Consider the following 26,310-nt stretch of genomic DNA (forward strand, 5'->3'; position numbering starts at 1 on the left):
TGCGTCTCTGTCTGATGACTTTAGGGAAGTAAAGTATAATATATGAAATGAGAGAAGATAACTGTGATTTTTTTTATATAATTTCCTTAAATTCAGCATGTGTAAATATGAATAATATAATTGCGTATTGTTATATAATGAAAAAAAAAAAAGTGATTTTTGACTTGTTGGCACTGGTCTTTATTCGCCTTAACAATTCCCATGTGCTAATCCTGTCTACCTCGAGTTGTGTTCTGTGTACTCGCCTAATTGTACCCACCTAATTGTGGTTGCAGGGGTCGATACTCAGCTCCTGGCCCCGCCTCTTCACTGACTGCTGCTAAGTCCCCTCTCTGCTCCCTGAGCTTTGTCGTACCTCGTCTTAATGCTATGTATGGTTCCTGCCTCCAGTACATCACTTGTTAGACTATTCCACCTCCTGACAATTCTATGACTAAAGAAATACTTCCTAACATCCCTTTGACTCGTCTGAGTCTTCAGCGTCCAACTGTGACCGCTTGTTTCTTTCCCCTCTCTGGAACATCCTGTCTCTATCCACCTTATCTATTCCACGCAGTATTATGTCTCCCCTGACCCTCCTGTCCTCCAGCATCGTCAGGCTGATTTCCCTCAACCTTTCTTCGTGGGACATTTCCCTAAGCTCCGGAACTAACCTTGTTGCAAACATTTGCACTTTCTCTAATTTCTTGACGTGCTTGACCGGGTGTGGGTTCCAAACTGGCGCTGCATCTGGTGTGAGGAATCTGGTGTTTTCATGTGCGGTGAGTTGTGTAATGTCTGCATAAATAGTGATAGTGTTTGGGTTTGTGGGTTCTGATATGTAGAAAGGAGTAGGCGCAAACAGCGGGCGTTCCAACCGTGTAACTATCATTCAGAATATGGCAGCAACACACTGCGAGTGCTCCCACTATGCAACTGTCATACAGAATAGGGTAGGCTCACGCAGCGGATGTCCTCAAATAACTGTAATACAGGATAGTGCAGCCACTCACCAGTGTTTCAAGTTGTGATGATAAAACTAGACACTAACCGATACAGACGACACCTAAGATGAAGATAGCGGTGAAGGCGATCCAAGTGATCGTCATCAGAATCCACCTGATGGTGTACATCTCTGTGCTCTTGCTCAACTCCTGTGGAAAACTACATCATAACATCCATAGACAAGCAAAATTTGTCATTGAATAATAATTTAATAACACCAATAATAATAATAATAATAACAGTAATAATAATAATGTAGGGACTAGAAGAATATTCAGTATGTGGAACCATTTTGGCACAGTACTGGAAAGTGATCCTCTGTATTTTATGTGGTATAAGCAGCTGGCTTCGGTAGATCAGCGGACACTTAACCATTAGGAATCATTATATTATACAGATTAGTGGTCATGAGACACTTGTTCTCTTTCCTGACGATTACCACAACCAGGATGTGTATGAATGATATACAATACCGACAAATTGAAGAATCAGACACATGTGCAACGCTGGGTGTTTTTACTTTGTAGAAGTTTCGCCATACACTGTCTTTATCAATACAATCCAAGGACGAGGTAATCAGTTCCTCAGCCTAGGAGTAGATGATGAGTACCGTAGTCTTGAAGAATCAAAACTACCTAGATGTTGCACATGTATCTGATACTTCACCGTCACCAGGAACTGAAGCGTAGCGCTGGCATTACAGAAGTGTGCAAATTAACTGGAACAGGAGTAAATTATGCGATTGTCTCTTATGTTTTAGTCTAAATTTGCTCACCATAAAGAACATCCACACTTATTCATGTGCCTACTACATACATCGAACAATATACGCAAACATAAACCCTCCACTCAAACTTCTCCTCACCAACCTTAACAGGATACACGACCATAACACAAGACACAGATATCTTTTTGATGTACCCCGTGTCCATATCACACTGTGTAAAAATTATGCACATAAAGGGCCCCAAAATCTGGAATTCATTACCAGAACATACTAAAGTAACCAGGCCTGAAAATCAATTTAAGACTCTTCTAAAAAACCACTTACTCGCCCAGGACTAAATAATCAACACTCATTATTTAACATTACCAATAATTCTCCCAATTACTTACATCTTAAAACTTCAAGACAACATATAGCAAACTGATCATCGTTTGTTATACATTGTACTGCGAAAAATTTGTACAACTATAATGCTTCAGTATCGATATGTTCAAATTTCATTGTTTCAAATACTCAATTGCACTTCATATTGTAAACTGTTTACTGTAATTTTTAACACTGAACCTTTCATTGCTTGTTAATTTTAAGTTAATTTTAAGCCTGCCCATAATGCTCTGCATACAAGTGGTTTTTGGAATGTACACCCAACTACTATAATCCATTGTGCAACTATGTATCATGTCCAAATAAACTATATGAATATGATTGGGACAACTGTTGCACTAACCTCGCAGAAAGGCTGAATGGTGTGGAAGATGGAAGAAGTGAAATGGTTAAGGAGCTGGTGTAAGTCTCTGGTACTATTGAGCACTTGTTGTCTCTCACTCTCAGATATTATATACGACAGAGACTCACTCTGCCACTCCTCCACCTGCATAAACGTACATTTATTAAAACCCATATAGAGAGGAAAAAATACAACTAGATGTATATCGGTTGATGCGCGATCCGAGAAAGGTATCCCCGTATTGCATAACCCCAGCCCCCCCCCCGTGCCTGGATATACGCGACTGGAATAGTGCAGAGTGTGGCAGAAGTGATAATGCAATTAAATATTAGCGTTGAAGATTTGAAAGGAATTAGATAAAGCATTCATAAGTCATCATATAGAAATTAATATCTAATCTTCTCTATAAAATGGTAAATGAGAACATACACAGACCGAATCTAATTCAAACTTTTCAGAGACCAATATCCTAAAATACACAAGCACATTAAGCTTGAAGCGGTTAAGAAGTTGCATTATCAAGTTACTAGCATGGCAGGGTTGAAACTAATCAGAAGCGACGTGAAAATCATTATTTTATGTTTTCCATTTTCTTCCAAATAAGCAAACTGGGACCTACAGAGGCAGAAATAAATCCAAACGTTTCTCTAAGCAATACTGACCAGCTTTTAAGAAAGTATAGTAAGTGAATCAGTAAGAAAGTACGTAAATTTCATGTAAGCTTAGTGTACATAACATACAAATTTTTAACAATGGTCTTCAGGACACACAGATGTTATAAGCACATAAAAGAACATTGACTGAACCTAGAACACCAAAATAAAGCCAAGCACTATGACTTATTTCTCATCAGAAGAGACATTCTCCAGTTATTCCACAGAAACCAATTTGATTAATAAAATTGACACATGATAACTTACACAACCTGACATTAAGAGATTATTTCCTTTGAGGAAAACACATCAGCAGTAGAAGTTTAAAGCTGACCTGATGAAGCATTTTCCAGTTATTGCACAGAATCCAGCAATGTTTGTGTCCACACAACTTCTCATTCCTTTACGTTTAGCTATTTCCTCTGATTAACATACAACAAGTGTGGTCGGCATCAATAGTTGAAGCTTCGTATCAAATAGATGGAACGTTTTATGAGTTTAGGCTGTGTAGGCACAAATATTGTTGGATTCTGTGTAAGAACTGGAAAATATATCTTGTGATCTACTACTGTGTTTTCTTTAAGGGAAACAATCTCTTGATGTTAGGGTGTGTAAGTTATCATGTGCCAGTTGCATCAGTCAAATTGGTTTTTATGATATAAATGGAGAACGTTTCTTTTGATCAGAGATAAGTCAGTGTTTGACTATATTTGGTTATACTAGCTTAAATCAACTTAATGTTCTTTATGTGCCTATAAGATCTGTGTCCCCTCAAACCATTGTTAAAAATTTGTTTGCTACTTACTCTCTTTAAACTGACCAATCTTGCTTAGAAAAAGTTTGTACTGATTTTGTACCTGTGTAGGTTCCAATTTGCGTTTTTGGAGTGAAGAAAATTAAAAAATGGAAATACAGCATCTGATTAACTACACCCCGTCTATGTTGATTGCATGATGACACAACATCTGAGCGGCTTGAAGCTTAAAGTGCTTATGTATTTTAGGATACTGGTCGCTTTGAACCCTCCGAAAGATTTGAATTAGATTTCGTCTGTGCATATTCTAATTTACTATTTTCACTTAAGAGGTTTGGATATTAGTTTCCATTTGATGACTTATGAATACCTTTTCTGATTTCTTTCAAATTTTCACTGCTAATTAACTGCATTATCAAATGATGCCACACTCTACACTATTCCAGTTGCGTGGAATGAGACACAGGGAACTGGGGTTATGCAGTTCGGAGATACCTTTCTCGGATCGCGCATCTTTCATAGCTCTACCTAAACTCGTTAATATCATTTAACATTGCGAAATATATTAATTTGGTTATGTTCAGGCTAGTTTTTTGCGGAGTTATTGCAGCGATAAATTACATTATTTGTCTGTCAAGACCATAGTTGTTTTGTATGTCAAATCATCTTACATTACCTAATTAGCGCAACATTATCTGTAAATTAAGAGCATAAGAAAGAAGGAACACTGCAGCAGGCCTACTAACCCATACTAGTCAGGTTCTTCTCAAACCCAACTCTTTTAGCAAAAGCATTTAACCAACCCATATTGTTTTCTTGAAGGATTAATTATGATCTTAGCCTCTGGTTTCCACTTTACTAACCTGAAAGGGTTCGTTGACTGCCACTATCAAAATGACGTGTGGCTTACTGGTCAAATCATACGCGGTGACCACCGCTTGCAGTAGGTCATATCCTGAAGAGATCATACCAATGCTGCTCTCACCAACTGCATCATCTGGGGACAAGGCCAAAGGTCAGGGTTGATGGAGCTTAAGCTCGAAAACTTGTAAAGCTTTCCTATTCCTTTACTTTAGTAGGATAATTTGTAGGGAAATATATTTGAAAAGCGAACTGGATGATAGCATTAAATTATCTGTTAAGTTCTTCACCCCCGTGACGCCATTCCTTCACGTCATCCTCACTTTCTTTCTTAATGTGATCCTTTCCCCACGACCTGGAACTCACAACATGTGATGCTACTCCAACGCTTCCCATCCACTTGAGATGGAATATATGGAAGGAGGGGGGGCGGAGAATACAAGGTGTCAGGGAGCGAGGGGCAAGAATCTTAGCCATATGATGGCCCGCAGCTGGAGCTTTTGGTCAATCAGCTCACCCCTTTAAAAATTATGGTTATAATTATAGTCATTAGCTTGTAGATTAGTTCCACTATAATGGTGCCACACTCATTGAATCCTGAAGCTGTGAAAAGATGGGGGGGGGGGTTATGTTGGGGATTAAATCAAGACACAGATCAAATCCCGAAACACTTGAACATGATATTCGTTGTGCAGTTGCTAAAGTTTCCCTTCGTATTGATGAACCTGTTGCCAAAAACAGGTTTTGTTAGGTAAGGTTCGTCAAAAAACAGGACAAGCGTTTCCTGACGCGGGTCTTAGTCATATGATGACCCGCTGGCTTACCGGTCTACCCCTTTCAGAATTCTGGTCATAGTTGTAACCATTCCTTTATAACCAAAAAAATAGGCTCAACCATCTCATTAGTATTAGTATTTTGGTTTTAATATATTATTTTGACAAGTTTTGTGTACTTTTACTCATTAGATCAAGATATTTTATAAATTTACTGAGTTCAAGTTAAAAATAGTTATCAATAGTATAAAGTCCTATAATCTCTAAACCTACAGATTTCACAATAAAAAAATAAAAAATCAATACAATTTTATCAGTTTTTAATCCTCAATTTTTAGGGGTAGATGTGAACCTGTCAAAATGCCCAAGGGGTCCAGAGGAACAACAAAAGTTGGGAACCCTTGCTTTTGGGTGAGAGAAAACAATACAAAAGTTCTTTGATTCTTTATTATGGGGGGACAGGAGCTGGCTACAGAGAGATGGAGTCTTGCCTCTATGGACAGAGAAAGACGAGAGGAGGCTGCAGTCGTCTTAGAAAATTAAGGGAACCTCCAATGTGATCTACTGACAACAGTCCATATACAGTTGTAAGTTATATTCTGTTAGTTGTGTTGTTACCTCTTCCATATGTTTGTGTGATAGACAACTATAATAACTCATACAGCACTAGATTATTTATCTCCCAGTAACCTCTCTCTCCGGTAATCTTTCAATTGATCCTGTGGAAAATTTGTAATTTTTCTAAATTCAGCACCTCTTCAAGGGGGGCTCCTTGGCGTGGTGAAGAGGCTCTTGGTCTGAGGAATTAGACCTATCGGTCTTCTTCCTCAGACCGAACCTAATTACCCCCCAATCTCCCCTCCCCTATCCCATCCTCCCCATCCTCCCCTTTTTCCTTTCCTCCTCCTCCTCCCCACTCCTCCCTTTTGCCCTTCCTCTTTTTGTCCTTTGGGATTTCTCCCACAGGCGCGCTAGTTCCTGGGTAGGAGAAAGGACACCGGGGTCCATCCCATTCCGTTGAGGTTTCTTGGCGGTGGCGTAGTTTGCCGTGGAATCTGGATTGCCTAGGGATGTCCCGATCCCTCTCCGGTATCCCGGAGTAGCTTTGGGTGTCTTTTGGGCGACGGGTGTAGCTCTGGAAGCCACCTTTCGGATTCCGGGGGTGGTGGCTGAAGGAGGTATGCTTTGTGGCGGATATCCGGCCGCCCTCTCTTTTGTCCACCGAGGTAGCTCGGCAGATGTGAGGTTGCTATCCCAGATTGCTGGTTTACTGGCATGAAGGGTAGGGTATGGCACGGGTTCCATGCTGCATCTGCGCTACTAGCGGTGTCGAGTCCTCTTGGGCACGGAGGGAGATTTCTGGCCCTTTTATCCCTCCTAGGAACTATCCCTCCCCGGTCCCCCCTTTTTTTTTCTTTTTTTTATTTTTATTTTCTTTTCTTCTTTCTTTTTTTTTCTTAAAAACAAAAAGAAAGAAGTAACCTAACCATGGCAGCCCTAGTCCATGAACCTGGTACCCCCGGGCCCCTTCTTGATACCGCACCCCGTTCTGACCCCGCCTCGTCTTTGGACCACTCTTCAGACATTCCTCATGCCTCTGTACCTATTGCCGGTGCTGTTTCCTCACCCGCTTCAGGTACTGAGGCCTCGACTGACTCCTTCGATTTATCAGACCTTCGCTCTCCTCTGACTATGCTTCCGGCCTCTCCCTCTACGGTGCGGCAATTTTCAAATCGCCGACCCGTTCCACGTCGGACCAACTCTGGTCCCACGCCTAAACGTAAACGACAATTACCTGCTGATGATACTTCTCCACCTTCACCTTCTCGTTCTTCTCAGAAATGATCGACACGTCCTTCACTACCTTTCCACGCTCAGTTTCAGACTGAACAGTGGACTAAATTCTTCACTTTACGACCAACTTCCTCTACTGCCTATCTTTCTGACCATAGTATTGGCAAGGCACTCCTACGCCATGTTGGTAAAGATATTTCTTTTCATGCTCTTAAGAGCGGTACGCGCATCATTACCGTACAGAATGCTACCCAGGCTCGTGAGCTCTCTCGTCTTTCCCATATAGATACTGTTCCTGTCACCCTTGAAAAACATCATTCCCTCAATTCTTGTAGTGGTACCGTTATTCTGCCCCATACCATAGTTCAACAAAATTTCCAGACATGTGGCACCGACATTCTAGAACAGCTGGAACTCCAAGATCTCCCAATCCTCAAGGTAGACACTTACGTTCTTCCTGCCCGTGGGCGGAGACGATACCCTAGCAATGTGGCTCGTTTAACTTTTGACAGCCGAGAACTCCCATCCTCCGTTTATATAGCAGGACATCGGTTACAAGTTCGAAAGGTGATCCCTACACCACAACAGTGTAGAAATTGCTGGCGATTTGGCCATCCAGCGAAATATTGCAGATCTATCGCCGAATGCCCAGTCTGTGGTGCCGATGACCATTCTAATACGTCTTGCAATCGATCTCCCTCTTGCCTTAACTGTCATGAGGCTCACCCTTCGTACTCTCGCCGTTGTCAGGTCTATTTAAACGAGCGGGAAATCCGTTACCTCAAAGAGACAGAAGGTCTCCCTTATGCCATGGCAGTTTCTCATCTCCGCCTCCAAGGGAGACTCCCACGTGTTTCTTATTCCCGTGTTTCAAAACGTCCCCCCACTTCTGGTATCCCATCTTCTACACCCACCTCTGTGGTTACCTCTCCCATAATCACTCCTGTATCTAATCCTTTTGCTGTCCTCGGCTCAGACGTCCCTACTTCAACGCCTCAGTCTAATCTCACTTCTTCGAGTTCTCTCTTACAAGCCTCAGTATCGACGAGACCTCGTACGACACCTCTTCCCAATCGTCCCTCTACTTCTCAAAAGTCAAAAAAAGGTCCGGTAACATCTCCTACCCATCTTCCACCTCCTCATTTTACCCTCCCTGTCTCTGTCCCTAGTTCTTCCCCTCTCACTGGCTCAGTTACAAGTGCAGAGGTTCACCCTCCTCCTCGTAATGTACCTTCCTCCCCTGTTCCCTCCCAAGTTTCTTCCTCTTCTGCCACCTCCCAGGTTCCTGTCTCTTCTGTCCCCTGCCACGCTTCTCCAGTTCCCTCCACCCTTTCGCCCCCCCCTACCTTGGTACAGTCCAATACAGTTCCAATCTTTACTCATCCTCCCCCTACCATTCCCAATATTGTCTCCCATACGACATCTCTGAATTCCGAAACACTTGAAGCAATCTCTGAATATATTGCAGAGACCAAACCATCAATGGACACTGATCCACCTTCCGCTCTTCCTCTCTCCTCTGCTCCATCTGCGCAACTCCTTTCTTCACAGCGCACCGTTCCTTCGCTGCTTGAACATTTTCCACTGCCTCCGCATGTGGACTTTTCTAACCCTTCTAGTCCGTAGGAACCCTTACCTGCGGATTTCAAGTATCTTTATCATTGCCAATCATGGCCTTTTTACAGTGGAATATACGCGGCCTCAGGGGTAATCGGGGTGAGCTTCAGATGTTACTCTCCCAGTTTGCCCCTGTTGGTGTTTGCTTACAGGAACCAAAATTACACTCTGCTGTTATTTCTCACATCTCAGGCTATAATTTATTGTATTCTTCAGATCCTTTTCCTGATGGGACCTTTAATGAAAGTGCCCTTCTTCTCCGCACTGATATTCCGTACCATCAGCTATTTGTTCATACTTCGCTGCATTACACAGCAGCCCGTATCCACTTACATAGGTGGTATACGCTCTGTTCTTTATATCTCTCTCCTTCTCAGGCATTATCTATTCCGGATTTTGCCTTCCTTGTTTCGTCATTACCGCCACCGATTCTGTTACTTGGTGATTTTAATGCCCACCATTTCCTCTGGGGAGGGTCTCACTGTGATTCCCGTGGAATTCAGTTAGAGGCTTTTCTTGCCACCCACCCCCTCCATGTTTTAAATACAGGTACTCACACCCATTTTGATCCTCGGACTCATACTCTCTCTTGCATCGATCTCTCAGTTTGCTCTTCCTCCGCCGCATTAGACTTTACTTGGTCTGTTCTCCCGGACTTACATGACAGTGATCATTTCCCAATCATTCTTACTTCCCCTTCATATTCGCCACCTCTTCGCACCCCACGCTGGCAATTTAATCGGGCAAATTGGAACCTTTACTCACACCTGACTGTTTTTAAAGAGGTTCCTTCTTCGTCCTCCATCGATGAGCTTTTACACCTCTTCTCGTCCTCCGTTTTCACCGCAGCTTCTCATTCTATACCCCAAACTTCGGGCAGGCATTCTCAGAAATGCGTGCCTTGGTGGTCTCCTGCTTGTGCTCGTGCAGTACGTTTGAAACGCGCTGCATGGGGCAGGTACCGGTACAATAGAACCACAGAGCGACTCCTTGATTTTAAACAGAAGCGTGCGATCGCTCGCCGTGTCATCCGTGACGCTAAACGCACTTGCTGGCGAGATTATGTCTCCACCATCACCTCTGCTTCCTCTATGAGTGCAGTCTGGAAAAAAGTACGAAAACTGAGTGGTAAATATTCTCCTGACCCGGCTCCTGTTCTGCGGGTTGCCGGTGTTGATATAGCAAACCCACTAGATGTTGCCAATGAAATTGGCAATCATCTGGTCCGTATTTCTCAGGGACTCCATCTATGAACCTCATTTCTTTCCTCAAAGTCTGCCAGAGAGTTAGCACCCTTGGACTTTTCTTCTCTCAGAGAAGAACAGTATAATGTGCCTTTTACACTTCAAGAACTGGAGGCAACACTCTCAGCTTGTCGATCATCGGCAGCTGGGCCCGACGACATTCATATTCGTATGCTACAACATTTACATCAGTCAGCCCTTGCAGTCCTATTACGCCTTTACAATCTTATTTGGTCACAAGGAGTTCTTCCACAGCTGTGGAAATCCGCCATTGTTCTCCCTTTCCGCAAACCAGGCACTACGGGACATGAAACCTCCCACTATCGTCCCATTGCTCTTACCAGTGCAGTTTGCAAAGTAATGGAACGTCTAGTAAATAGACGTTTAGTGTGGTATTTAGAGACACACAACAGTCTCTCCACTCATCAATATGGCTTTCGTAAGGGACGTTCTACCATAGACCCCTTACTGCGCTTGGATACGTATGTTCGTAATGCCTTTGCGAATAACCACTCAGTTATTGCCATATTTTTTGACCTTGAGAAGGCATATGACACAACTTGGAGGTATAATATTTTAGCCCAAGCCCACTCCTTAGGCCTTCGAGGCAATCTACCATCCTTCCTTAAGAACTTTTTAACTGACAGGCATTTCCGTGTTCGGGTTAATAATGTGCTCTCCCCGGACTTTGTCCAAGCTGAAGGTGTCCCCCAGGGATGTGTTCTGAGCACAACACTTTTTCTCCTTGCTATTAATGATTTGGCCTCTAGTCTTCCATCAAATATTTGGTCATCACTCTATGTTGATGACTTCGCTATTGCCTGTGCAGGCGCTGACTGTCACCTCCTTACAGTTTCTCTCCAGCATGCAGTCGACCGTGTTTCCAATTGGGCCACCACACATGGGTTTAAATTTTCCAGCACTAAAACCCACCAAATCACTTTCACTAGACGCTCTGTCATCTCTGATCATCCTTTGTACCTCTATGGCTCACGTATCCCTGAACGTGATACAGTCAAGTTTCTGGGCCTCCTCTTTGATCGTAGGTTATCCTGGAAACCTCACATTACCTCTCTGAAGGCAACTTGTCACAGCCGGCTGAACCTTCTTAAAACCCTTGCTCATCTTTCGTGGGGAGCTGATCGTCGAACCCTCCTTCACCTACATTCCACCCTTATTTTATCGAAACTTGATTATGGTGACCAGATCTATTCAGCGGCATCTCCTGCTACTCTCTCTAGCCTTAACCCCATTCATCACCAAGGATTACGTTTATGCCTTGGTGCTTTTCGCTCTTCCCCTGTCGAAAGCCTCTATGCAGAAGCGAACGTTCCATCCTTATCCGATCGCCGTGATGCCCATTGCCTGCGCTACTATGTACGCTCTCATGATCTCCGCAATCCTTCCATTTATAGAATGGTCACTGATATTAGTAGACATTCTTTATTTGTTCGCCGCCCCTGCTTACTCTGTCCCTTCTCTCTTCGCCTTCATTCGCTCTTGTCTTCTCTTCAGCTACCACCTTTCTATGTACATGTAGCATCTCACTTTTCCCTACCCCCCTGGGAAGTTCCAGCTGTTCGAGTCTGTTCTTTCTCCCTCCCTTGCTCGAAAGCCCAACTGTCTACGGTCGCTTCCCGCTCTCTTTTTCTTGACCACTTTCACTCTCACTCTCATTCTCATGCCATTGCTGTGTACACAGATGGCTCTAAGTCTTCTGACGGCGTAGGATTCGCAGCAGTGTTTCCGGACAGCGTCGTACAAGGGCATTTACTATCTTCAGCTAGTACTTTTACTGCTGAATTATACGCCATCCTTACAGCACTTATCCGTATTGCATCTATGCCTGTGTCATCATTTGTGGTTGTCTCAGACTCCCTTAGTGCTTTACAGGCTATACAAAAATTTGATACACCTCACCCCTTAGTCCTCCGTATCCAACTTTGGCTACGCCGCATCTTTACTAAGCATAAAGATATTGTTTTTTGTTGGGTCCCTGGTCATGTTGACGTACAGGGCAATGAACAGGCAGACACTGCTGCGCGGTCAGCAGTACATGACCTACCAGTTTCTTATAGAGGTATTCCATGTACGGACTATTTTGCTGTAATATCTTCCCACCTTCACACCCGTTGGCAACAACGTTGGTCTACTATGCTCGGCAACAAACTTCAGTCTATTAAACCGAGTATAGGTTACTGGCCGTCTTCTTATCACCAGTGTCGAGGTTGGGAGACTACTCTCTCCCGTCTTCGCATTGGCCATACTCGTCTTACTCATGGATATCTCATGGAGAGGCGTCTTGCTCCTCTCTGTGAGAATTGCCAAGCTCCATTATCAGTCAGCCACATTCTGTTGGACTGCCCACTTTATCAACGAGCACGCAGAATTTACCTCTGTCGTCGTCTTCGCCCCGCTGCTCTCTCTTTACCTTCCCTTCTCGCTGATGGACCCACCTTTCATCCGGACTCTCTTATTGACTTTTTGACAACGACTGACTTACTTCACAAATTCTGATACTTTCAGCCCTTTCTACTTGTATCTCTTGCTACCCTCTACCCCCGTACTATCCCCTGCCCCGCTGTTTTCTGTAACCTGCTGATCATCCCCCCTCCCTCCTGCCATCCAATTCCCTTGCTTCCTTCCCTACCCTGCAGCGCTGTATAGCCCTTGTGGCTTAGCGCTTCTTTTTGATTATAATAATAATCTAAATTCAGCAGGAGTAAATATGAATAATATAATAACTGTGTATTAAAATGTGACGTTGATTTGACCCTTCAAGAAATTTTGTGTTAAGAAGGGTTTGCAGCAGCCAGTGTTAACATTGGTCGGTTAGTAGCGGCGAGTAATTCGGCATCGTCGAGGCCATCATTGAGTGTTTCGGCCCGATTCTGTAATAGGAACCTGTGTTAATGTCCCCTCTTGAAGAATTGGGACAGAAAATTTGCGGCACCTCCAGAATTACGCGTGGATGGTGGAAAATAAGGAAACTACGCCATCACTCGCACAGCGAAGTACGCCATTGTCCTTTCATTTAGATTTCTCGCTGGCCACTGTAGGTTCCTATATGTTAGGTAGGTGTTGTGGAGTGATCCAACTACAGTAATTAAATGGTAAGTGGTAATACGAATTTCATTTTTAATAACACTATTGTATAATATGTATTGTACAATAATTATATTGTGTACCCAGCAAGCCAAATAATATAGTCCACACTATTTTATAATTGACAATTATTGGTACTAATGTTTAATATTGTAATTATTAATTTAATGTCAGGTCAAGCTTTTCTGTGAGAGTGGTGAAGGAGTGGGACAGTCACAGTCCTGTGACTGTTCCACTTACCTCGTCTAAATTACATGTAATAATTCAAGTAATACCCTGTGAACCTCATGCAGGTAATTTCTCACATATCCATTAATCTAAACATTCGTTGAAATCACCATCACACCTTGAACACATTAGATTTGATAAGTTTATGCCTGTCCGCCAAAGTCATTAACTTGCCTTGCAGCATGAGACTGTGCAGGAGAAATATGATGAGGTGAACATCTACCTTGGCTCTCCTCCTGCACTGCGTCAACGCGTCCTCCATGATGAGTCCTGAAACATACATACCTGAGTAATTTCATTATTATCCTTAATAATAATAGTGCTATTTTATCTAAGAAAAAAAGAACAGTCTTTTTTATTGCATTCCTGTGGAAAAAAGTTCGTCGATAAGAGCGGTTAACGACGATCAAAAGAAGGTTGATAATTATGGAGAGTTTAATTAGGGAGGATGTGTGTACAATGATACACTGGTAAGAGTAAGACACATGTGCAACATCTGGGTATCTTTATTGTAGACGTTTCGCCATCCAGTGGCTTTATCAATACAAATTCTAGGACATAGTTCTACTGTCTTCAAGTTATGTCCTAGAATTTGTATTGATAAAGCCACTGGATGGCGAAACGTCTACAATAAAGATACCCAGATGTTGCACATGTGTCTTACTCTCATCTTGTTGGTATTATATACCATTCGTACACAACTTGTCAGACACTGCAACATCATGGAGTCTTAATTCTGAGGACATGTACATAACCTTCACGACTACGACAACTACTGCTAACCCATCTCTTTGGGAAGGACCTACTTCCACTGGGGAATCCCACCTACCAGTGAATTTGCCCTCGTCTGCTTCACCTGACGTTACTATATAAGCGCCAGGATTCTTTCTTCTGCTTCAGAATCTCCACGACTATGGTGCTGTTCGCACCTACTCCTAGGTTGAGGGACTGATTACCTCATCTTCTGTACATAGTTCTACTGTCTTCAAGTTATGTCCTAGAATTTGTATTGATAAAGCCACTGGATGGCGAAACGTCTACAATAAAGATACCCAGATGTTGCACATGTGTCTTACTCTCATCTTGTCGGTATTATATACCATTCGTACACATACACTGGTAAGTCTATGGTCGAGCAAACCCTCCATTTATTGTAATATTGTGTTTAATTTGGATAACTTGTGTAAACTGTTAAAGTAATATATAAATAATAACAGCGTAAATATGTGAGCACAGATTAATTGAATGTTATGAACATGTAAGATTGGGTCATACATCTTGCAAAAATATTTAAAAATGAACTGATACTATTATTTAAATTCGGTACGAATATTATAAATCTTCTGAAGAGAAAGTGCAAATTTAGCCACTCCCAGGTAAATCCTAGTTAGGAATTATGAAAGTTTAAATTGTAATTTTAGAGGTAAATTGAGAAAATGCATACCTTCCTAGGCCGCGTGGGGGGGGGGGGATCTTAACGAGGATCTGTGATCTTTGTAGTTCAGTTATGGTTGAAATTTACCCAGTAAACAGTGAGTCCTGGCACATCTATTATTAAGTGCACAAAGAAATAATCCAAGGTGATAATTAAACGTCGTTTGATATCACAATGTAAAGATAGTGAGATAGAAGGTGAAATAAGGAGACCGTGTTTAACTCTCACCTGTTGAAGGAACTCACATCACTACAGTCTTCTTCGTAGAGGACTGCTTCCATGTACATGTATTACAATGTACACCAAGTAAGAACAATAGAGTGTTTGGCCAGATATGTACTGTAGTAGGGGGATGGGAACGCTACCACACGACAAATCAAGAGAACAGGATGTTATAGATTGTTGTGTTTATCCTATTATTGAACTACCTAATAAGTCCTTGTTGACTGATCAGTTATGTCACATTTGATAAGTTCTAGCATGGTTCTAGATAAATTTCCATAATGTGCCCTCCGCTTACTGGCACTGATATCAATGTTTACCATAGTTGCTGATAGTTAGGCTGTAGTTATATTAGTGCCTATTTTATATAAATAATAAATTATCTACATGTATACGGATAGTAGACCCAGAACTATATGTTGTTCCAGTGTAAAGTCTCATCCTGGGTTTGGGAGGCTGGAGTTCCTGTAGGCCTCATAGAGGGAGAGAATGGTGCAAGTGTCAACTTCCATCAGTAAGTTCGGGTCCTTTAAGAACATAAGAACATAAGAAAGGAGGAACACTGCAGGAGGCCTGTTGGCCCATACTAGGCAGGTCCTTTACAATTCATCCCACTAACAAAACATTTGCCCAACCCAATTTGTAATGCTACCCCAGAAATAAGCTCTGGTATGAAAGTCCCACTCAAATCCAACCCCTCCCACTCATGTACTTATCCAACCTAAATTTGAAACTACCCAAAGTCCTAGCCTCAATAACCCAACTAGGTAGACTGTTCCACTCATCAACTACCCTATTTCCAAACCAATACTTTCCTATGTCCTTTCTAAATCTAAGCTTATCTAATTTAAATCCATTACTGCGGGTTCTCTCTTGGAGAGAGAGATCCTCAAGACCTTATTAATATCCCCTTTATTAATACCTATCTTCCACTTATACACTTCGATCAGGTCTCCCCTCATTCTTCGTCTAACAAGTGAATGCAACTTAAGAGTCTTCAATCTTTCTTCATAAGGAAGATTTCTAATGCTATGTATTAATTTAGTCATCCTACGCTGAATGTTTTCTAATGAATTTATGTCCATTCTGTAATATGGAGACCAGAACTGAGCTGCATAATCTAGGTGAGGCCTTACTAATGATGTATAAAGCTGCAGTATGACCTCTGGACTTCTATTGCTTACACTTCTTGATATAAATCCCAGTAATCTATTTGCCTTATTACGTACGCTTAGGCATTGCTGTCTTGTTGTGGAAAAAGACATTAATGTACAATACAGGACATTTATTAAAGGAAACATTTCGCCACGAGTGGCTTCTTCAGTCCTAATACAGAGAAAACTAAGAAAACATTTATATATATAGTGGCAGGAGTCAGGTGAGGTGACGCGTGGATAGAGGTCTTAGTAGTAGTAGTAGTAGTGGTATTTTATACCATTTATTTCCAGTAGTAGTAGTAGTAGTAATGGAACTAAGGAGGTGAGGCAAGAGAGGGACCTGCTGGCATCAAGTAACACCAGTTCCCAGGATGGGTAATATCCTCTTGCTTAGTAATTTTGAAATACTGTAACTACCGGATTTTTGCTTTATAGTGTTACTGACAGAAATTAGTGCAGCTTCAATGCATTTTCTCCGTCTTAAGTCGTCTTCTTTAATAAATAGTTTAGCTTCATTGAATCTCATGAGGTGTCCGACATCGTCTCTATGTTGAACACATGCGTTTTTGCGGTCATCATTTCTGCAAGCATTTTTGTGTTCTGCTATTCTAATGTCCAGAGTTCTAGCTGTTTCCCCTACATATACTTTGTCACACCCCCCACATGGTATAGTGTAGATTCCTGCACTTGTGCCAGAATCATGCTTGGGTTTTTGTATCAGGTATTAAATTTACACTAGAGGAGGAGAAGGACAACCAATTACCTTTTCTCGACGTTCTCTTACGCACAGGGGAAAATAAACTTTCTTTTAAAGTCTACCGGAAGCCTACCTACAAGAACGATCTTCTACATTTCTTCTCTCACCATGACACAAGAACTAAAAGAGGGGTAGTTATTGGCTTCTTTCTGAGAGCCTACAGAATTTCCAGTCCACAGTTCTTCGAAGAAGAATGTACATACATCACCAACTCTTTTAGTTCACTGCACTTTCCCATACACTTCATACATGACTGCAGGAAACGTGCGACACGTATCCTCAGCAAGACCAACACCTATCAAATTGAAGAAAAGCCTCCAAGTTACATCGTTTTACCGGTCAGCAACGTTGCCACTAATGTTTCAAAAATGTTTGACAGAAAACTGGCTAAAATATCTACCAGCTCTTCAACCTCTATTAGGAACCTCAGGTAAGATATATTGACCGTGCTTTTTGTAATAGGAATAAGAAGATGAGAGATAGAGTGTGGTTCCCTGGAGCTGGTGTTGGGGACATAGTTAACAGGCTGGATAATATCATGTCAGGTAATGGGAACAAGCCCATTATCTGTCTCAGTGCTGGTGGAAATGATATTGGGAAGGGTAGGAGAGAAGAGCTGCTAGATAAGTACAGGTCAGCTATAGATTTCATTAAGTCTAAGGGAGGGATCCCAATCATATGTAGCATCTTGCCTAGAAGGGGAGTAGGAAATGAATGGTTGTCTAGGGCAATTGGTGTAAATTGCTGGCTAGACAGATACTGCAAGGAACTTGCAATCCCATTCATTGACAACTGGAACAACTTTTATGGCAAACATGATATGTATGCAAGGGATGGGGTACATCTCTCTGGGGCAGGGGTGGTAGCACTTGCAGACTCGATTGAGAAGGCCATTGGTGAAATGCCTATGATTTTAAACTGATGGAAGATAGAGGTATGGGTGTGTGTGGGAAACAAGCAGGTTGCAACACTTGGGTTGGAAACAGTAAATGTATAAAAGGCATTCAGCATGAAGTTATAAAGACAATAGAACAGGTCAGCAAACAAAGGGGGACAGCAGAGGGCAGCAAGGGACTAGCTCCCTTAAGGTTTACTATACTAATAGCAGGAGTGTAAGAAATAAGATAGATGAGCTAAGATTAATTGCAAGTGCAGGAAACATAGATATTATTGCTATAACAGAGACCTGGCTCAATCTGAAAGATAGAGAGATGCCCTCTGAATGTCACATACAAGGCTATAAATTATTCCACACTGACAGGGTCAACAGGAAAGGTGGTGGAGTAGCGATGTATGTCAGAGACAATTTAAATTGTTGTGTTAGACAAGATATTAAATTAGAAGCGTCAGCCACTGAATCTGTTTGGTTACAACTTCTCGAGGGCCGAGAAAAACTAATTTTGGGTGTGATTTACAGGGCCCCAAATCTTGATAGGGAGTGCAGTAAACTTCTATGGGACGAAATTCGTAAGGCATCTACATACGAAAATGTTGTGCTAATGGGAGATTTCAACTATAGACAGATTGACTGGAGCAATTTGACAGGAAATTTAGAGTCAGGTGACTTTCTTGATACGATCCAGGATTGTTTTTTAAAACAGTTTGTGACAGAGCCAACTAGGGGAAATAACCTCCTTGACTTGGTTCTTGCCAGTAGGGAAACACTAATTAATAATCTTGAGGTTAATGATGAGCTTGGGGAAAGTGATCACAAATCACTCAGTTTTAATATATCATGGAATTCCCCTAATAATGGCAATCAAGTCTCCGTCCCTGACTTTCGCTTGGCTGATTTCATAGGACTGAAAAATTACTTAGGTGGGCTGAACTGGAATGACCTGACTAAGGGTCAGGTAGGTGGTGATGGTTGCCGATATGATGCTTTCCAGGGCATAGTTCTAGCTGCTCAGTCAAATTATGTTCCAAATAGGGAAATCAGATCAAACAAAAATGATCCTAAATGGATGAACAATAGATTAAAATATCTGATTGGTCAAAAGAGAGGCATATATATGCAAATCAAAAGAGGAGAGGGGCAATTAAGAAATCAATATATTCAGTTAAAGAGAGAAATAAAAAAGGGAATTAGAAAAGCAAAAAGAGATTATGAGGTTAAAGTTGCAAGACAATCGAAGACTAACCCAAAAGGATTCTTTCAGGTATACAGAAGTAAGATCAGGGACAAGATAGGCCCACTCAAAAGTTCCTCGGGTCAGCTCACTGACAGTGATAAGGAAATGTGTAGAATTTTTAACACATACTTCCTCTCAGTTTTTACTCAGGAGGATACCAGCGATATTCCAGTAATGATAAATTATGTAGAACAGGACGATAATAAACTGTGCACGATTAGGGTCACAAGTGACATGGTCCTTAGGCAAATAGATAAATTAAAACCTAACAAATCCCCAGGCCCTGATGAACTGTATGCAAGGGTTCTAAAGGAATGTAAAGAGGAGCTTAGCACACCTTTGGCTAATCTTTTCAACATATCACTACAAACTGGCATGGTGCCAGATAAATGGAAAATGGCAAATGTGATACCTATTTTCAAAACAGGTGACAGGTCCTTAGCGTCGAACTATAGACCAATAAGCCTAACCTCCATAGTGGGAAAATTTATGGAATCAATAATTGCCGAGGCAGTTCGTAGCCACCTTGAAAAGCGTAAATTAATCAACGAATCTCAGCATGGTTTTACAAAGGGGCGTTCCTGCCTTACGAATTTATTAACTTTTTTCACTAAGGTATTTGAGGAGGTAGATCATGGTAATGAATATGATATTGTGTATATGGACTTGAGTAAGGCTTTTGACAGGGTCCCACATCAGAGACTATTGAGGAAAATTAAAGCACATGGAATAGGAGGAGAAATTTTTTCCTGGATAGAGGCATGGTTGACAAATAGGCAGCAGAGAGTTTGCATAAATGGGGAGAAATCAGAGTGGGGAAGCGTCACGAGCGGTGTTCCACAGGGGTCAGTGTTGGGCCCCCTGCTGTTCACAATCTACATAAACGACATAGATGAGGGCATAAGGAGCGACATCGGCAAGTTTGCCGATGACACCAAAATAGGCCGTCGAATTCATTCTGACGAGGACATTCGAGCACTCCAGGAAGATTTGAATAGACTGATGCAGTGGTCGGAGAAGTGGCAGATGCAGTTTAATATAGACAAATGCAAAGTTCTAAATGTTGGACAGGACAATAACCATGCCACATATAAACTAAATAATGTAGATCTTAATATTACGGATTGCGAAAAAGATTTAGGAGTTCTGATTAGCAGTAATCTGAAACCAAGACAACAGTGCATAAGTGTTCGCAATAAAGCTAATAGAATCCTTGGTTTTATATCAAGAAGCATAAATAATAGGAGTCCTCAGGTTGTTCTTCAACTCTATACATCCTTGGTTAGGCCTCATTTAGATTATGCTGCACAGTTTTGGTCACCGTATTACAGAATGGATATAAATTCTCTGGAAAATGTACAAAGGAGGATGACAAAGTTGATCCCATGTATCAGAAACCTTCCCTATGAGGATAGACTAAGGGCCCTGAATCTGCACTCTCTAGAAAGACGTAGAATTAGGGGGGATATGATTGAGGTGTATAAATGGAAGACAGGAATAAATAAAGGGGATGTAAATAGTGTGCTGAAAATATCTAGCCTAGACAGGACTCGCAGCAATGGTTTTAAGTTGGAAAAATTCAGATTCAGGAAGGATATAGGAAAGTACTGGTTTGGTAATAGAGTTGTGGATGAGTGGAACAAACTCCCGAGTACAGTTATAGAGGCCAGAACGTTGTGTAGCTTTAAAAATAGGTTGGATAAATACATGAGTGGATGTGGGTGGGTGTGAGTTGGACCTGATAGCTTGTGCTACCAGGTCGGTTGCCGTGTTCCTCCCTTAAGTCAATGTGACCTGACCTGACTAGGTTGGGTGCATTGGCTTAAGCCGGAAGGAGACTTGGACCTGCCTCGCATGGGCCAGTAGGCCTTCTGCAGTGTTCCTTCGTTCTTATGTTCTTATGTTCTAACCTGATACAAAAACCCAAGCATGATTCTGGCACAAGTGCAGGAATCCACACTATACCATGTGGGGGGTGTGACAAAGTATATGTAGGGGAAACAGCTAGAACTCTGGACATTAGAATAGCAGCACACAAAAATTGCTTGCAGAAATGATGACCGCAAAAACGCATGTGTTCAACATAGAGACGATGTCGGACACCTCATGAGATTCAATGAAGCTAAACTAGTTATTAAAGAAGACGACTTAAGACGGAGAAAATGCATTGAAGCTGCACTAATTTCTGTCAGTAACACTATAAAGCAAAAATCCGGTAGTTACAGTATTTCAAAATTACTAAGCAAGAGGATATTACCCATCCTGGGAACTGGTGTTACTTGATGCCAGCAGGTCCCTCTCTTGCCTCACCTCCTTAATTCCATTACTACTACTACTACTACTACGACCTCTACCCACGCGTCACCTCACCTGACTCCTGCCACTATATATATAAATGTTTTCTTAGTTTTCTCTGTATTAGGACTGAAGAAGCCACTCGTGGCGAAACGTTTCCTTTAATAAATGTCCTGAACTGTACATTAGTGTCTTTTTCCACATCTTGTCGGTATCACCATACCATTTCCTCATTGCTGTCTTGGTTTACGGTTGCTGCTCACCATAACCCCCAAGTCCTTTTCGCAATCTGTATGGCTAAGTTCTACATCATTTAACTTATAAATACTAGGGTTATGGGCACTCCCGAGCTTCAGAACCTTGCATTTATCTACATTGAACTGCATCTGCCACTTTTCTGACCAAGAATAGAGTTTAAATCCTCCTGAAGTTCCATAACATCTACGTTTGAATCAATTATCCTACCTATCTTTGTGTCATCGGCGAATTTGCTCATATCACTAGTAATTCCCTCATCAAGATCATTGATATATATTATAAACAACAACGGGCCCAAGACTGATCCCTGTGGAACGCCACTTGTTACAGATCCCCACTCGGATTTAACCCCATTTATGGACACTCTCTGCTTCCTGTCTGTGAGCCATGACTCGATCCACGAGAGCACTTTTCCCCCAGTGCCATGAGCTGCCACTTTCTTTAACAGTCTATGGTGCGGGACTCTATCAAAAGCCTTACTAAAATCTAAGTAAATAATATCAAATTCTTTATCGTGGTCAACAGCCTCAAATGCTTTACTGAAGAAAGTTAATAAATTAGTTAGACAAGACAGGCCTCTTGTGAATCCATGCTGAGTATCATTAATCAAGCTATGCTTATCGAGATGGCTTCTTATAATCTCAGCTATAATTGACTCTAGTAATTTGCCTACAATTGAGGTCAGGCTTATTGGGCGGTAATTTGACGGTAACGACTTGTCCCCTGTTTTAAAAATAGGAATTACATTAGCCATCTTCCACATATCAGACACTACACCTGTTTGAAGAGATAAATTAAAAATATTAGTTAATGGTTCACAGAGTTCCATTTTGCATTCCTTAAGAACCCTTGAAAAAACCTCATCAGGACCCGGTGACTTATTTTGCTTCAGTCGGTCTATCTGCTTCACAACCATTTCACTAGTTACTGTGATGTTACATAATTTATCTTCTTCTGGCCCACTATAAAAATTAATTACTGGAATATTAGTACATTCATCTATGACTTCTCGTTAATTTCCTAATTCCCCCCATAGGACTCTTGATCCAAGGATGTAGACCTGTCATTTCTTTCCTGAAATCGAATCTGATTGCCTCCCATTTCCCAGCCATTATTATAAGAACATAAGAAAGGAGAAACACTGCAGGAGGCCTGTTGGCCCATACTAGTCAGGTCCTTTACAATTCATCCCACTAACAAAACATTTGCCCAACCCAATTTTCAATGCTACCCAAGAAATAAGCTCTGATGTGCAAGTCCCACTCAAATCCAACCCCTACCACCTCTGTGTTTTTAGATTTTTCAAATGATTAGTGATCATATTTACCATAAAACTAACAAAAAATATAATTTCAAACAAAATGGAGAATATGTAATTAAAGTAGTGTAATTTAAGGACACGCATATATATATATATATATATATATATATATATATATATATATATATATATATATATATATATATATATATATATATATATACATATATATATATATATATACATATATATATATATATATATATATATATATATATATATATATATATATATATATATATATATATGGTATAAACCTTGGTAATAAATACCGACAAGTTGGTTTAGAAAGACACGTAAGCAAACACTATAACATATTTATTAGAAAACATTTCGGTCCTGGGACCTTGATCAAGGTCCCAGGACCGAAACGTTTTCTAATAAATATGTTCTAGTGTTTGCTTACGTGTCTTTCTAAACCATATATATATATATATATATATATATATATATATATATATATATATATATATATATATATATTATATATATATATATATATATATATATATATATATATATATATATATATATATATATTATATATGAAGGTAGGTTGGTTGACAGCAACCACCCAGAGAAGTACTACCGTCCTGCCAGATGACTGTGAAACAGAAACCTGTAACTGTTTTGCATGATGGTAGGATTGCTGGTTTCTTTTTCTGTCTCATAAACACGCTAGATAACAGGGATATCTTGCTACTCCTACTTACACTTTGGTCACACTTCACAGACACGCACATGCATATATATATATACATACATCTAGGTTTTTCTCCTTTTTCTAAATAGCTCTTGTTCTTCTTTATTTCTTCTATTGTCCATGGGGAAGTGGAAAAGAATCTTTCCTCCCTAAGCCATGCGTGTCGTATGAGGCGACTAAAATGCCGGGAGCAATGGGCTAGTAACCCCTTCTCCTGTAGACATTTACTAAAAAAGAGAAGAAGAAAAACTTTATAAAACTGGGATGCTTAAATGTGCGTGGATGTAGTGCGGATGACAAGAAACAGATGATTGCTGATGTTATGAATGAAAAGAAGTTGGATGTCCTGGCCCTAAGCGAAACAAAGCTGAAGGGGGTAGGGGAGCTTCAGTGGGGGGAAATAAATAGGATTAAATCTGGAGTATCTGAGAGAGTTAGAGCAAAGGAAGGGGTAGCAGTAATGTTGAATGATCAGTTATGGAAGGAGAAAAGAGAATATGAATGTGTAAATTCAAGAATTAAGTGGATTAAGGTAAAGGTTGGATGCGAGAAGTGGGTCATAATAAGCGTGTATGCACCTGAAGAAGAGAGGAATGCAGAGGAGAGAGAGAGATTTTGGGAGATGTTAAGTGAATGTATAGGAGCCTTTGAACCAAGTGAGAGGGTAATTGTGGTAGGGGACCTGAATGCTAAAGTAGGAGAAACTTTTAGAGAGGGTGTGGTAGGTAAGTTTGGGGTGCCAGGTGTAAATGATAATGGGAGCCCTTTGATTGAACTTTGTATAGAAAGGGGTTTAGTTATAGGTAATACATATTTTAAGAAAAAGAGGATAAATAAGTATACAAGATATGATGTAGGGCGAAATGACAGTAGTTTGTTGGATTATGTATTGGTAGATAAAAGACTGTTGAGTAGACTTCAGGATGTACATGTTTATAGAGGGGCCACATATATAACAGATCACTTTCTAGTTGTAGCTACACTGAGAGTAAAAGGTAGATGGGATACAAGGAGAATAGAAGCATCAGGGAAGAGAGAGGTGAAGGTTTATAAACTAAAAGAGGAGGCAGTTCGGGTAAGATATAAACAGCTATTGGAGGATAGATGGGCTAATGAGAGCATAGGCAATGGGGTCGAAGAGGTATGGGGTAGGTTTAAAAATGTAGTGTTAGAGTGTTCAGCAGAAGTTTGTGGTTACAGGAAAGTGGGTGCAGGAGGGAAGAGGAGCGATTGGTGGAATGATGATGTAAAGAGAGTAGTAAGGGAGAAAAAGTTAGCATATGAGAAGTTTTTACAAAGTAGAAGTGATGCAAGGAGGGAAGAGTATATGGAGAAAAAGAGAGAGGTTAAGAGAGTGGTGAAGCAATGTAAAAAGAGAGCAAATGAGAGAGTGGGTGAGATGTTATCAAAAAATTTTGTTGAAAATAAGAAAAAGTTTTGGAGTGAGATTAACAAGTTAAGAAAGCCTAATGAACAAATGGATTTGTCAGTTAAAAATAGGAGAGGAGAGTTATTAAATGGAGAGTTAGAGGTATTGGGAAGATGGAGGGAATATTTTGAGGAATTGTTAAATGTTGATGAAGATAGGGAAGCTGTGATTTCGTGTATAGGACAAGGAGGAATAACATCTTGTAGGAGTGAGGAAGAGCCAGTTGTGAGTATGGGGGAAGTTCGTGAGGCAGTAGGTAAAATGAAAGGGGGTAAGGCAGCCGGGATTGATGGGATAAAGATAGAAATGTTAAAAGCAGGTGGGGATATAGTTTTGGAGTGGTTGGTGCCATTATTTAATAAATGTATGGAAGAGGGTAAGGTACCTAGGGATTGGCAGAGAGCATGCATAGTTTCTTTGTATAAAGGCAAAGGGGATAAAAGAGAGTGCAAAAATTATAGGGGGATAAGTCTGCTGAGTATACCTGGTAAAGTGTATGGTAGAGTTATTATTGAAAGAATTAAGAGTAAGACGGAGAATAGGATAGCAGATGAACAAGGAGGCTTTAGGAAAGGTAGGGGGTGTGTGGACCAGGTGTTTACAGTGAAACATATAAGTGAACAGTATTTAGATAAGGCTAAAGAGGTCTTTGTGGCATTTATGGATTTGGAAAAAGCGTATGACAGGGTGGATAGGGGGGCAATGTGGCAGATGTTGCAAGTGTATGGTGTAGGTGGTAGGTTACTGAAAGCAGTGAAGAGTTTTTACGAGGATAGTGAGGCTCAAGTTAGAGTATGTAGGAAAGAGGGAAATTATTTCCCAGTAAAAGTAGGCCTTAGACAAGGATGTGTGATGTCACTGTGGTTGTTTAATATATTTATAGATGGGGTTGTAAGAGAAGTAAATGCGAGGGTCTTGGCAAGAGGCGTGGAGTTAAAAGATAAAGAATCACACACAAAGTGGGAGTTGTCACAGCTGCTCTTTGCTGATGACACTGTGCTCTTGGGAGATTCTGAAGAGAACTTGCAGAGATTGGTGGATGAATTTGGTAAGGTGTGCAAAAGAAGAAAATTAAAGGTGAATACAGGAAAGAGTAAGGTTATGAGGATAAAAAGATTAGGTGATGAAAGATTG

At 41.0% G+C, this 26,310-nt stretch overlaps 1 protein-coding gene and 1 long non-coding RNA gene across 2 annotated transcripts in view; one reads left to right on the forward strand and one right to left on the reverse strand.

Moving 5' to 3' along the window:
- Positions 1 to 13,790, forward strand: part of LOC138852922 (uncharacterized) — a 145,354-nt gene extending 131,564 nt beyond the window's left edge. The window contains exons 2-3 of the long non-coding RNA XR_011392181.1: positions 5,942 to 6,066; positions 13,649 to 13,790. This is a non-coding gene — a long non-coding RNA (uncharacterized lncRNA). The remainder of the gene's footprint in view (positions 1 to 5,941; positions 6,067 to 13,648) is intronic.
- LOC138852920 (uncharacterized) overlaps positions 1 to 26,310 on the reverse strand; it is a 63,295-nt gene that overhangs the window by 2,038 nt on the left and 34,947 nt on the right. Inside the window, exons 3-6 of the mRNA XM_070086556.1 lie at positions 13,642 to 13,737; positions 4,709 to 4,842; positions 2,439 to 2,582; positions 1,031 to 1,133 (exon numbers count right to left, since the gene is read on the reverse strand). Of these exons, the coding sequence (XP_069942657.1) occupies positions 1,031 to 1,133; positions 2,439 to 2,582; positions 4,709 to 4,842; positions 13,642 to 13,737 (477 nt within the window). The remainder of the gene's footprint in view (positions 1 to 1,030; positions 1,134 to 2,438; positions 2,583 to 4,708; positions 4,843 to 13,641; positions 13,738 to 26,310) is intronic.

This window comes from Cherax quadricarinatus, chromosome 19, assembly GCF_038502225.1.
Source record: "Cherax quadricarinatus isolate ZL_2023a chromosome 19, ASM3850222v1, whole genome shotgun sequence".
Classification (NCBI taxonomy): Eukaryota; Metazoa; Arthropoda; class Malacostraca; order Decapoda; family Parastacidae; genus Cherax; species Cherax quadricarinatus.